General features: G+C 37.0%; 3 protein-coding genes across 3 annotated transcripts; all 3 read right to left on the minus strand.

The window, feature by feature from the left end:
• Positions 1–3981: 3981 nt before the first annotated feature.
• Positions 3982–5864, minus strand: LOC125209704 (protein PHLOEM PROTEIN 2-LIKE A10-like). Its single transcript, XM_048109291.1, has one exon. The coding sequence runs from the start codon at positions 5477–5479 to the stop codon at positions 4274–4276; it is 1206 nt and encodes a 401-aa protein (XP_047965248.1). The 5' UTR covers positions 5480–5864; the 3' UTR covers positions 3982–4273.
• A 555-nt stretch (positions 5865–6419) lies between these two features.
• Positions 6420–9685, minus strand: LOC125202627. Its single transcript, XM_048101069.1, has 3 exons — positions 8993–9685; positions 7843–8030; positions 6420–7299 (listed from the first exon to the last, which is right to left on the minus strand). Exons 1-3 carry the CDS (start codon positions 9618–9620, stop codon positions 6766–6768), a joined length of 1350 nt encoding a protein of 449 aa, XP_047957026.1. The 5' UTR covers positions 9621–9685; the 3' UTR covers positions 6420–6765.
• A 909-nt stretch (positions 9686–10594) lies between these two features.
• LOC125215269 (lecithin-cholesterol acyltransferase-like 1) lies at positions 10595–12657 on the minus strand. The gene is made up of 2 exons (XM_048116643.1): positions 12159–12657; positions 10595–11604 (listed from the first exon to the last, which is right to left on the minus strand). Exons 1-2 carry the CDS (start codon positions 12551–12553, stop codon positions 10677–10679), a joined length of 1323 nt encoding a protein of 440 aa, XP_047972600.1. The 5' UTR covers positions 12554–12657; the 3' UTR covers positions 10595–10676.

Consider the following 12657-nt stretch of genomic DNA (forward strand, 5'->3'; position numbering starts at 1 on the left):
CCCACCCGTACAAGCTATCGTAGTTTTATACTTTTATTTATGCAATCATCATGAACTTTAATATTTTCAATTTTCTCATGAGAATGTGATAGGCGGAGGCCAACACACATACCAAATATTTTAACAACGTCATAATTAGAAGCATGCAGCGTCAAACCAACATACTTACAATTAGGAAATCAAAATAGCTTTTCGCATTAAAATTTAAAAAATATTAAAATTCATTATTATTGTGGCTGATTTTCGAAATCATGGGACATACTAAAATTCATAAATTTTTTTCTTATAATTTGCCTTTAGCGAAATAAAAGTATAAAACCATATTTTAATTTTAATTTATTTTATATCAAGCAATTTATTACTATTATTTATGATATTGACACTTAATATCATTGAACTTTCAAAAGGTTGATTTTTTCTCATGAATTTTGAAATTGACAAATAATATCACGAACTTGACCCTGAGTTTGTTATTTCCCATCAGTGAAAAAATTCTGGTTATATTAATAGATTGAAGAACAAATTTGGAGGGTGTGCTTCAAGAAAAACTATTATCAAAGATCGAAAATCTTGAAACTCTCGAAGTTGTTGTCGAGAAATTACGAAAAATATGAGAGTATTATTTACCGGAATTTTTCACTGGTGGGAAATAACAAACCCAAGGTAAATAAAGTTCGTGATATTATTTGCCAATTTCAAAGTTCGTTAGAAAAACTCAACTTTTTTAAAATTCCATGATATGCCAATATCCCTTATTATTTGAATCATACTTTTATTATTACTTTAAAATAAATTCATGTCAACAAATCATACTACTCCCCCGTTCCATAGTAGTAGAATCATTTTGTTATTTTGGTACGTTCCATAATAGTGGGGTCAACGTACCATAGTAGTGAGGTCATTTCCATTATTAGTAAAAGTCAACACATTTCTTCTCACTTACTTTACTATCATTAATTTATTCTCTCCTTACCTTTTCTATTTCCTACTTTATTCTTCTTTTACTTAATCCACTTAACACAGCTTTTCTTACCTACTATTTCTTTCTTTTACTTAATTTACATAACACAATTTTTCTTAATCTCCGTGCTGAAAAAAAATGTCTCTTCTTAATCTCCGTGCCAAAAAGAAATGTCTCCCACTGCTATATAATCGACTAATTTACAAATTTTAATCGCATCACGCGTGAGATTGAGTATTGATTACAAATCTATGATCAAATTCCACCTTTAGATCCCTTCACCATCTATTAGTAATTAATTAATTACAAACAAAACCAAATCATTATCAAAACTTCAAAACCCTCTCTCTCTCTCTCTCTCTGCATTTCCATTACTTATTCAATCCAAATTCCAAACTCCTCCCACTCCTCTCCGCCCAATCCACCATGGCAGCCTCCACCTCCGCCGCGCCGCGGTCCGCCCGGCCGCACTCCGGCTGCGCGAAGCTCGACGGCGTCGCCATGTGGCTGGTAAACGGCATCACCGGCGCCTTCTTCGCCTCGCTCGAGAGATGCTCCTGCATCCGAATCTCCACCTACGAAGACGATTTCGCCGACGAATCGAATCCGCTCATCTTCGCCGGCGCCGATTGCAGAGGCGACGGCGATGGGAGAAGGATTAGGCGGAGGATCGTAGGCAAAGGTAAAAAGGCGAGAGGTTTTGATTGATTTCTTAAATTAATTATATAAGTAAGATGGAAATTCACATCTTCAACTGTTTTTCAATCCCTTTTTTTTGGTGGGTTTTGCTTTGTGAAAATTGAGATATCGAATATATATGTTGGAATATCATACTCCTTATTAATTAACTTAATTGAAATGTGTGATTTTCTTTTTAATGCGATTTAATTTGTTAATTGCGTGATTATATTATTGATTTTTATAGCAATAAATTCAATTTTAGGTGACAATTTTGCATGTGATTGTGATTTATTTGTGTATTTACAATGCGATCATTTTCATAGATGAATGTTGCAAACATGGTGGTCCATGTAGCACAATCATATTATTAAAATGGGCACAAATATATATTATCGAATCAAATATTACAAGTTTTAACTATTAACACGCGTTTAATAAGACATAATTAACGAATCAAAGATTTTGTTCTCTTTTTACTAAATAATAATTGCTCCATAATGTGGAAAATAGGGATTCGAGATGCATGATTAAATATTACTCCTACTAGTTTATCTCTCTATTTTCTCTCCAAATAACGATAAACATACATAAATTACAGGTACATAATCAACCAATTTTATTTGAAAGATTTTATTATAAATTCGTGTATATGATTTCAAGTTTGATTTAAGATAATTTTGCATATATCTCATCCCAAATTAATATATGCATTAAATTTGAAAAGGCCAATCTTTTTCCTAAATTATTGCAAAAGAGTTAATATGTAACACATTAATCTATTATAAATTAATGAATATATTATGAACTAATTTCGAACCTTTTCTAAAAGATTATTGAAATATTTGGATCTAGGAATAGCACCGTTATACTTTCATTGATTATATAAAATACACAACTTTCTAACTCACAAATAATATCACTAATACCGTTTAATTAAGCAATATATCACATAACCGAACTTTTAGTCCGTGACCAAGTAATTTATATTACTAATAAACAAAAATAGCTTGGAAAATATTATAATTAGATCATCTCTTACTAAAAGCAACAAAGTTTTTAAATGTCACGATCGAATAAGATCTTGTCACAAATTATTTCATTATTAGTCATATATCGACTTAACAAACTCAAAGATTCTCATCTTTAAAGTCAAATCCAATCATGTTTATTACACATTAGTAGAATTATTTATAATTATATGCTCTCACTTATGCTAGAAAGCCACATAGTAAGGCATCTAAATTTAACTAGGCATTATCATTTAAGACAGCTCAAAAGTGAATAAACATTATTATTGATCTTAACTTTATATTTCTAGCACATCATGTCTCCCTATTATCATCATGTCTCTCCCAATTTATTTTGTCAAAAAAGTAGCAAAAGTTAAAATCCAATGTTACACTAAAGTAACTTCAGGCCATTAGCATATATTTTAAAATGTTATGAATTAATGATGATGTTTTTATCGTAATAATATCACTCCCTTGTTGTGTTAGCTTTTATATTAAAGTAAATTAATTACCACATCAAGGGGAAATAATCCATTTAGGCAAATATGAAAAGTTGACACTACTTAGGTAAATATATTATAAAATTGCATATGAAAATAAAGTAGTAGTAGTTATTAATATTATCACGACATATATTATATATAGATGTATAAAAAGAATATATGTTTTTCTATGAATTTTTACTAGTTGTGAGGTGGGAGTTGCATGTGCGAAACTATGGCCAATAATTGGACATGCATGTGTAGTGTATTTATTTAACTTGGACACAAAGAAAAAGACATACTAAATGTATGTAATAATCTTGAATGCATTCACATCGTAATAATCTATGGTCTCAGTCTCTCATTCATAGGGCCAAAACTAATAAATAAAAATAAAAATTATGGTATCAAATATTAAATTTTGATTACGATTGGTAGCCAAAAGAAAATTCGGTTGGCAAATGGCAAACCCGGAATAATTACATAATTAAAATTCTAAAATTATATTATAAAAGAAAGTGAACGTGGTATTAGCTGCCAACGGTCGATCAAAAGCAGAAACAGACTTTTTTTAATATTTCAATTTTTCAAAAAAAAAAACACGTTAAAAAATAAATGGATTTTTTTACTAATCGTACGTCATCCGCACGTGAAGCATGTGTGATGCCAATTGATTATGTTTGTCAAGTGGCGTGCACACAAAGGGGAAGGCAAATGATGCACACGTCCGTGTTTTTTACACCTTTTGCCCTCCCCATGTGCTCCACAGTGCGCGAAATTTGCACACCGGTGATAATGCCCTAATTAGAGATTGTAGGTAAAAGGGAAAGACTCAGCATCAAATATCTAGATAAATGTTCAACATATTTAGAGAATTTAGTATAAGTGGTCATCAAATATTCTGTACAAATTCATGTCCACTAACAGTATAAGGCACTTCAAAATGTAAATAGATTCTACAATGTACACAATAGATGAATGAATTCATAAAACATACTCCTACAACTTGTATATGGAATTGCCTTCTCACACAGCCATTATGGAAAACAAGAAGTTTCCCAACTTCCCGAGACGCTGAGGCAGACGGCCGCATCTGCAGAGCAAGATGATCGCGTTATGAAATCAAGAACGCGGTCACATTAAGCAGGCACCAAAGCCCTACTGTTGCCTAGGATATGCAGAAACAGTGAGAGGCAAATGGTGAGAATCATGGTTGATTTGGCACCAACGTATCTCACAACTTCGTATCCCCTCTCCACAACCTCCTCACGAACCACACCCGCACTTCTCTTCAAGCCCTCTGACACTTTCCACAAGAAAAACTCAATGACAGATCGCACAGTCTCAAATGTCACTCTCCCGGTGACATCAAGCACAAACTTCCTATTGCTCGGCACAGCCAGTGTCGATGAAACACTGCTGACCCATCCGTTACCAACATAACCATTTTCATCCCTTCTGGGATGAGTTTCGAAGCTTGAAGCTTCACTGGGATCAGTGATTGAACAAGAGGCGCTCGTTCCCTTCTTGGGAGAAGCTGTCAGCACTTGGTGAGAGGTCTTTACAAGAGTTTCTACAGCACCATTACAGAGAGAAACTAAAAACTCGGTCATCTTATTATGATGCTTGGGATTAGTCAAGCCCGAGAACATCTCATCGTAAACATTGACATCCATAGTTTTGTCGAGATAAACTGTAACAGCAGTGCTAACAAAAGTGTTGATGCAATCAGCAACCAACACTCTGCATTTATCATCTGTCACCACACTTAACCACATAGGCAACGACGAGGAACTTGACTTCTCATGCCCATTCTCAGCATTAGCATAAAATCCCAACACCAAATTCCTAGCAAAGCTACCTACAACAACCGAGACAAATCCTTTCCCAGCATCCGACATCACCTTTTCGACAAGCCTATCAGAAAAGCTCGAATCTCCATCTTCTTGGACGTCGCTCACACTATTCTCTACCCTATAACCCCTCAAAACGCCCACTGTCATCGACTGGCAAAGACGAGCTACTGACTCAGAAAACTCTGCAGAGCGAGCAATCTTCGACAACTGCTTCAAACTATTAGGAATCTTGTCCGAATCAGACTCCAAAAACTCCTTTAAATCCCTAGACACAACTGTCATCATCTCAGCTGAATCAGAAACCATTTCAGCCATTGAAACAAGGGATCCTAACAGCTTCAAGATTCTTTTCCTCTTTCTAGCTACAGACGGCATGTGATACACCCTATACACACCGTAGCTCGAAACCCCAATCAATCCCGTTACAATCAACCATTTCTTCCTCCTTTTAGTGAAATCAAAACCCCTTTTCACCAATTCACTATCCATAGATCTTGCAACGAATTAAAACAAACAAACAAACTAAATACGAATGTGAAAGAGAGCAGCGAACCCCAGAGCTCAACGAAATTCAAACACCGGGGTCCAAAGAGAAAGAAATCAAGCTCTTAACCTAAATCGAAAAATTAGGAGAGCAATTGCATATAACAAGCTCTCTGATTGGGCTGATAATTACTCTCAGAAACCCCCAAAAAATTGCAACTTGATAGTATAAATCCCCCTATTCGCACGTAATTGATGTGTATACGTTAAATCGAGAGAAATGGGGGATGGGTTTCGATCATCACACGCACCTGCGAGAGAGAACGGTAGAGTCGTAGAGATATGTGGAAGTCAAAAAGTGTGGTGAGGGAGAAAAGGGAGGGAAAATCAATGGAAAAAAGGGGCGTAATTTTAATTTTAGGGATTCAGATTGATGATGGTCATGGTTGGTTGGATTCCATATGTCACGTGCTTCTGCGATCAGGATCACGTGATCAATTTTATTTATTTATTCACCGAAATATTAACAGGATATTAGTCTCTCTCATTATGACATGTTTGGTTGTTAAGATTTGGTTCTCTGTTTTTGTGGTGGCTATATAATTGGATAATTATAAAGTGAATACGTGTAGCTGATTCATCTCCAAATTGGATGATTATATTGATTATGTGTAGCTGATTATTATCGAAGGTCGTCTTCTACTTGATTATTCAAAATATATATTTTTCGTTGTTTCAAATAGTGATTGATAGGAGGTTAATATAAAATTTGGATGAATTTGAAGATACCATAAAACTAGTTGGATAATTCATCTAATATATGGTGGCTCTGAATATTACAACCAACCAAATTAATTTTTTCTTGTCATGTTTACATCCAAACGCCTGTAGTTTGAAATCTTACATTTGAAACTATAGTTGTGTAATACTAACAAATTCGAAAGGCTAAAGCCAAATGCAGCTTTTCAAGAGATCAAATAACAGATAAACAAGAAAAAAAAACATTTCTGCTCACTGCTTGTAGTGAACTTTACAGTATAGTAAATCTGAGATCATCAAATTTTTTACCTCAGCTGTGATCTCATTGAGTGCAGCGAGCCAACTTCAGCAGCTAGGGGTTCGAGGATGGTCTTAATAGCAAATCTTGCACGACCAAGCATAATCAAGTGACTCGTGACTCCTTCAATTTGGAAAACCAGTACATGAGTGATCCGTGCAAGGACTGAGAAAGACTGGTACGAATTCCACTCATGTCCCCTGATCTCTAGCACGATCTCCCCTGGCAGATCGACTCATGGAGTTTTGGTCGTTTTATTCCTTTCTATGGATGATGTTTTGTATTTATAGGGCAGAGTGGAGTCGTCGTCCTCCAGATCACTAAATGATATATCTTCTTCATTCAAGGTAAGTGAGGTGCCGGTATACCCAATTAAGTCTGAGTCATCCTTGAGCCAGTCATCGTCGTCCTCCTCACCATCAACAATGACAACTGGCACACGAATTCCAATGGAAGAACCCACAACAATCTCCTTATCCAGAAGTGTGGGTGGTGGATCTTCCTTGATAACAGACTTGTCAACAAACTCAATTTCGTCAAGTACACGCTTCTCAATCTCATGCTCAACGGTTATTTGATGTGTTGAAGATTCAGAAGCCGACCTCCAGTCGTCATTTCCATACTGAACGTCATCATAAGTGCAGACAACATTTTCACGGGGTGAATCTGTGCTACTTTTGGATTGGAAACTACTTATTCCTGACCAATAGGAGTCCCCTTTAGTTTGCTTTTGTAGCTCGTGCATCCACATGGCTCTCGCTTGCACAAGCTGCAAATGAATATTACAAATAAGGCAAACTAATTGCATTCAATCAGTTCAATTATACAGAACATTTTAGGCTTTATCTGCAATAAGACCTTGACACTATTCACCAACAAAACCAACTTTAACTTCCATAGTTAATGGGACATGTAGGAACTAGGAAGAATACAAAAGAGAGTGAAAATTGAGACAAACAAGCCATCTGCTTCAAGTGAGAACCAGCAGTACATTAAGCAGGCAAGAAGTGCTTCAAATTTTGACAGGACAAGAGAACAATAGAAGAATCATAGGAGTATATCATTTGTGCTTAAATAATTTGAAAGGACAAGAAAACAATAGAACCACAAAATTCTCATTCTGTATCACTTCCACAAAGTCAGTAAAGATATGATGTCATGCTCATTCTCAAAGTAATTTCGAAGCCAATTCAAATCCAGTAATGTTTTGTGCTTATGTAATCATTCTAGCATCTTGCAATTTTGTCGAGAGAACCAAACTACTCATACCTGAATGCACACTAATGCTCTTTATACATTAATAACAACTGACCTGTGGCGAAGACAGCAGGTTACGATCATGTTTATTCAACCTTGAGTGCAGAAGAACGAAGTAGACCATCCAAAAGTAGCCAGCACCCATATGGACTGGACAAAGCTCAAATCTGAGAGCAGCTAATCTCGGTGCTAAATGTTCAATAGCCAATAGATGCTTGTACTGGTCCTCTGATATATCAAAATCTGTATAAGACAAAAAGAAAGCCATAAACATATTGATTTACGGATATTTTTACATTTAGTTATAATAGCTGTAAGTGCATCCGTTGACCAAACACAATCAAGACTCCCATTCCAGCTTAAAATAGGAAGTAATGAGTAGCAATCATGAATGAAACACATGTATCCATGCCTTCTGTGTGTAAGCATTCATATATTCAATTCTTTTCATAGACATGCTCACCAGTAGATTATGTTGCAAGAGGATATATACGACCCTTATACTCTGTTAGTCTGTAATACTAAGACACAGATAAAATGTGCTAACATTGTGTGTAAGCATCCATATAATCAGCCTTTCAACACTATTCTTCTATTTATTTACTCTATGCAGCATCCCTATATCAGGTTCAGTCCTACAAGGTAAGCTCAATATACTGAGCTTGCTCCATATTTGTCCTGAAGCATTCATATAATCAGCCTTTAAACACTATTCTTCTATTTATTTACTGTATGCAGCATCTCTACATCAGGTTCAGTCCTAAAAGGTAAGCTCAATATACTGAGCTTGCTCCATATTTGTCCTTGTCAGGTGCATTCTCTTCTAAAAGATCAAACCTATTTCCGAAGATAAACTCTGAAAGCTATATGATAACCTCTAAGCATTGCAAAAAGGCCATGTTCCCCAGATAAACATAGAAGCAAGCTTGTCCAGACCAAAGAATAAATATTGGGGATTATCTAAAAATTGTCTTGCTAATGTTTTGAACTGTTAACAAACAACGCCTCAAACTAGTATACAGCATACACAGATAGTCCAACTTTCTCATTCTATCAGACATCCACAATCAATTCAATTCTACACGAAGTAATAAGCAATGCTAAAAACATAGCCAGAGTAAACAATGATGGAAAAGCTCAAATTGAAATCATTGAATTTCATAATTAATCAACATAATGAAGCTCGCAAAATTAAGTTTCTTTACCATCAAATTCCTCTTCCTCAATTGGGAAATCCAACCAAGTTTCTGGATGATGCGCGATGTTCCTCGCAAAAGCCAACACTTCCTCAGTAACCCCTACTGCATCCTCTAAAATATCTGCATCGTCATCCTTCGATGGAGAAAAATCTGCAGATTCCCCTAATTCACCAGACTCTCTCTCATCATACTCCAACATTTCTCCTCCTCCTTTTTCTTCTCCCTCATCCTCGTCACCATTAACCGAACCTGCCGGATCAGATTTCGATTGTATGCTCGATCTATAAATCAACGGCGGCGGAGGGGGAGGCGGCGGCGGAGGAGCGAGAAAAGAAGCAACGCCCCAAAATTGACGCGTGAAACTCTCTCGCAATTCCGATAAATCCTCTTTCACTCCACGGCGATCGCAATCGCCGTCAGAATCATCGTGATTGTCACTGGCGCCGCCTTCAGTATCCGATCGGCGATCCTCAATTGATAAGGCGGAGTCGCGAGGCTGATCCTCACGGAGCACGGCGTCGCCCGCAGTGGAGCTGTCTACGGGCTCCCTGGCCTCGTCCACCGCCGCCGCTGAACCTTCTTCTTCGCCGTCGAGGCGGAGACTGTCGGCGATGGAGCGAGCCAGCCAAGCCATGTTCTGTTCCTACGACGTCGTTTTTCGTGATTTTGATTTTCAAAGTTGTGTGCGTTTTCTCGCGCAAGGTGAAAGCATAATAAAGAAATGTTACTTTCAATGATTATGTTCTTTCTATTTTTATTAAAAAAATTACTCGTATGAGTTAAATCATAATTATTGATTAACTGAATATATTTTATATTATGCAAATTAAAATCATACTTTTATTGTAATTTATAATTGTATTATGAGATTATAATAGTCATTGTGACAATTATTTTGTTTTTTCATTTTTATCTGCTTTATACCCATAATGTGACTTCAATATTTTGATAGTTTTAAAAAAAAATTAAATCTCTAGTTGATTTTGAGTTAGTGAATGTTAATTCAAAAATTCACATTAATAACTAAGTGTAGTCTCAAGTTATAAATGATAACATGAACATTTTCATTCACAAAGAAAAGAGTTACTACCATATTTCGTACTGTGAATGAACGTTTTTAAGAATAATTTTAAAATTTGAATGATAGCCTTAAAACTCCTACTATCAATTAACCCAAATTAATTTCTAATTATTTACTCTTATAAATAATAGTCTAAAAATCCTCATTTATTATGGGTAGTTTTGAATCATAAACCGGATGAAATAGTAAGAATAGATATAGTTTAAAATTTATTACACTTGTTAAATTCATTCTCTCAATTTGGACAATTGTAAGTCCATCATTCATTCTTTAGAATTTATAGAGAATAATACTGTATCCTTTTTAAGGCCCACATATTTAGTAAGTAGCCTATGCATTAGCTCAGCTGCATTTGCAGTTTAAAGATCAAGATAGGTGGGAAAATTTACTAATTTATTTTCTCTCCATTATTGTTCTAATAACTCATTGAATATGTTTGGTTTTAATAACATAATTCAAAATCTTTTGAATTGATAATTCAAACACTCCACTGGTTGCTTGTATTTTCCATTTTGTTATAAACAATATGCACCGTTAAAAAAGTATTCATTAATATTGTAGACTACTACTATCATACAAAATTCTGCCAACGTGTTTATTGCTCTATAATCATTCGAATTTGATTGAAGAAACCTCACCAATTATTGAAGAAATTTCAGAATTGATTGAAGAAACTTCACCAATTATTGCATCAAGTGCAATTTCATCTTTCAATATAGATGTGTGAGACACACCACCAATCTCTATAACCTTAATTGACTGATTCTTTACCCCACCCCAAGCACTCTGTAGAGCCATCAAGCTGACCATGTTTACCGTGCCGTCGCCGTCGCCATACTCCACCTTTGGCCGCTCGTCCCACCCGCCCTCCCCGTAAAACAACGTCTCCGCCGTCTCCACCCCACTCCCCACCACACACGTGACGGGGACGCCAAATGGCGGGGGCAACCTCTCCACCAGAGGCAAAATGCGCGTCTCATAAGGGCGGGCCCCTTCTGGGAACCCGATATCCCTTAGGAAACGCACAATATCAGCACTCGAGTACGAGGCATTGGGCGTGACCACGATGGGTCGGGCCCCATCAAAAACTGCGGGTGAGGGCATTAACCATAAGTTGCTAGAGGAGCTCCTCTGCTCCTCCCTGACTAGCAAGGGGTCCACTAATGGCACGCCCAGTGTGGTCCCCGATGCAAAAGTAAGCATTTCTTCTACTGATCCGCCCCACGGGGCGGAAAGGGCAATCAGGTGTTTGACTCGTTTGCGCCAAGAGGGCGGGGCCCGGTCGAGGAGGTGGAGGGCGAAGAGGCCGCCTAAGCTGTGCGAGACGAGGATTACCGATCTCCCACCGTTTGAGTCACTTACTGATTCGATTAGGGTTTTGAGGTCGTCGAGGAAATCAGAGGCGACATCGCACGGGTGGCCTTCGGCGGCCAACCCGTAGCGAAAATCGTAGGGTGCGCCGAAGAGAGTTTGGCCGGAAACATAGCCTATTTCTTCCAAGGATTTCACTAGAGGTTCCATATATGATGTTATGTGTCTGAAAATTGGAACATGTACAAAATTAATAAAAATTGCGAGACTTGCTTCACATATATAATCAGATCATACGCATAATCGCATTATGTTATAGGTTATGTATATATACTAGTAATTTGGTGTAAGGTTTTCTAGTAAGTGAGCATGACTTCAATATCACAAAATTCTGAATATTTCAAACATATCATAGAAGCACTAAAAAATCCAAATAGTGGACTATATCATGACATGAATACATTAGGTTACATGTTAATTCAAGAAATCTATTGAGAAACCAATTAGTAATTGAAAGTACATGCTAGAAAATTCGCAAAAATAGATATAATCAAATTAAATTCATTTATTTACATAAATGTCTATTTCAACTTTTCAATTGACATAATTGACCAACTTGTTACCCTTTATTTTCACAATTAATGATCTATATTGAACTTGAGCATCAAAGGCACCCTAGTCAATTTATAACTTATTACTCCATAATTGACCAGTTTTTCACAAAAATCCACAAACCCAAAACCACATCCATGTTGATGAGAGTGTGAAGCTTAAGCTTACTTGAGGTTGGGATCAAGATAGAGAAGGCTCTCAATAGAGCCGAAATCGGGGACTCTCGTCTCAACGCCAGGGGCATTATGGTAATCATCAACATCAGCATCATAGTAAATTTTCATCCTATCACTGAAGCATTTGGTGAAGGGTCGGAGCAGCACACTCGGGTCGAACCATATCCTGAACCACCCGTCCGGGTCCTTCCCCAGTGGGTACCACCGGTTGCACACCAGGCTTGAAGGCTTGTACGCTGACGTCAGCCGGGCTTCGAGCTGGTTCCCGCCCGCGCCCGGTATTAGGACCACCGGGTGCAGCGGCGGCGATGCTGCTGTGCAGCAGGTGTATAGCACCATGGCCAATGAGAGAGCTGCTATTTTTAAGTGTGGATTTTGGGATTTCATGGCTTGTTTTTTTTGTTAAGGGAGAGTGAAGATTATGGGGTTTTTCTATGGGTTTGGATTTGTGGTGTGGAAATCTTCACGTATTCATGGTTGAAGACAAACTT

The sequence above is a fragment of the Salvia hispanica genome, chromosome 1, assembly GCF_023119035.1.
Source record: "Salvia hispanica cultivar TCC Black 2014 chromosome 1, UniMelb_Shisp_WGS_1.0, whole genome shotgun sequence".
NCBI classification, from domain to species: domain Eukaryota; kingdom Viridiplantae; phylum Streptophyta; class Magnoliopsida; order Lamiales; family Lamiaceae; genus Salvia; species Salvia hispanica.

What these genes read in the sequence shown, in the direction of transcription:
- LOC125209704 (XM_048109291.1), bottom strand. Translation starts at nt 5,479, where the DNA reads ATGGATAGTGAATTGGTGAAAAGGGGTTTTGATTTCACTAAAAGGAGG.
- LOC125202627 (XM_048101069.1), bottom strand. Translation starts at nt 9,620, where the DNA reads ATGGCTTGGCTGGCTCGCTCCATCGCCGACAGTCTCCGCCTCGACGGC. An exon ending in TGAGGAAGAGGAATTTGATG is followed by an intron (nt 8,031 to 8,992) that starts GTAAAGAAACTT and finishes TGTCTTATACAG; the next exon opens with ATTTTGATATATCAGAGGAC. An exon ending in ACCTGCTGTCTTCGCCACAG is followed by an intron (nt 7,300 to 7,842) that starts GTCAGTTGTTAT and finishes ATTCATTTGCAG; the next exon opens with CTTGTGCAAGCGAGAGCCAT.
- LOC125215269 (XM_048116643.1), bottom strand. Translation starts at nt 12,553, where the DNA reads ATGAAATCCCAAAATCCACACTTAAAAATAGCAGCTCTCTCATTGGCC. An exon ending in TATCTTGATCCCAACCTCAA is followed by an intron (nt 11,605 to 12,158) that starts GTAAGCTTAAGC and finishes TCCAATTTTCAG; the next exon opens with ACACATAACATCATATATGG.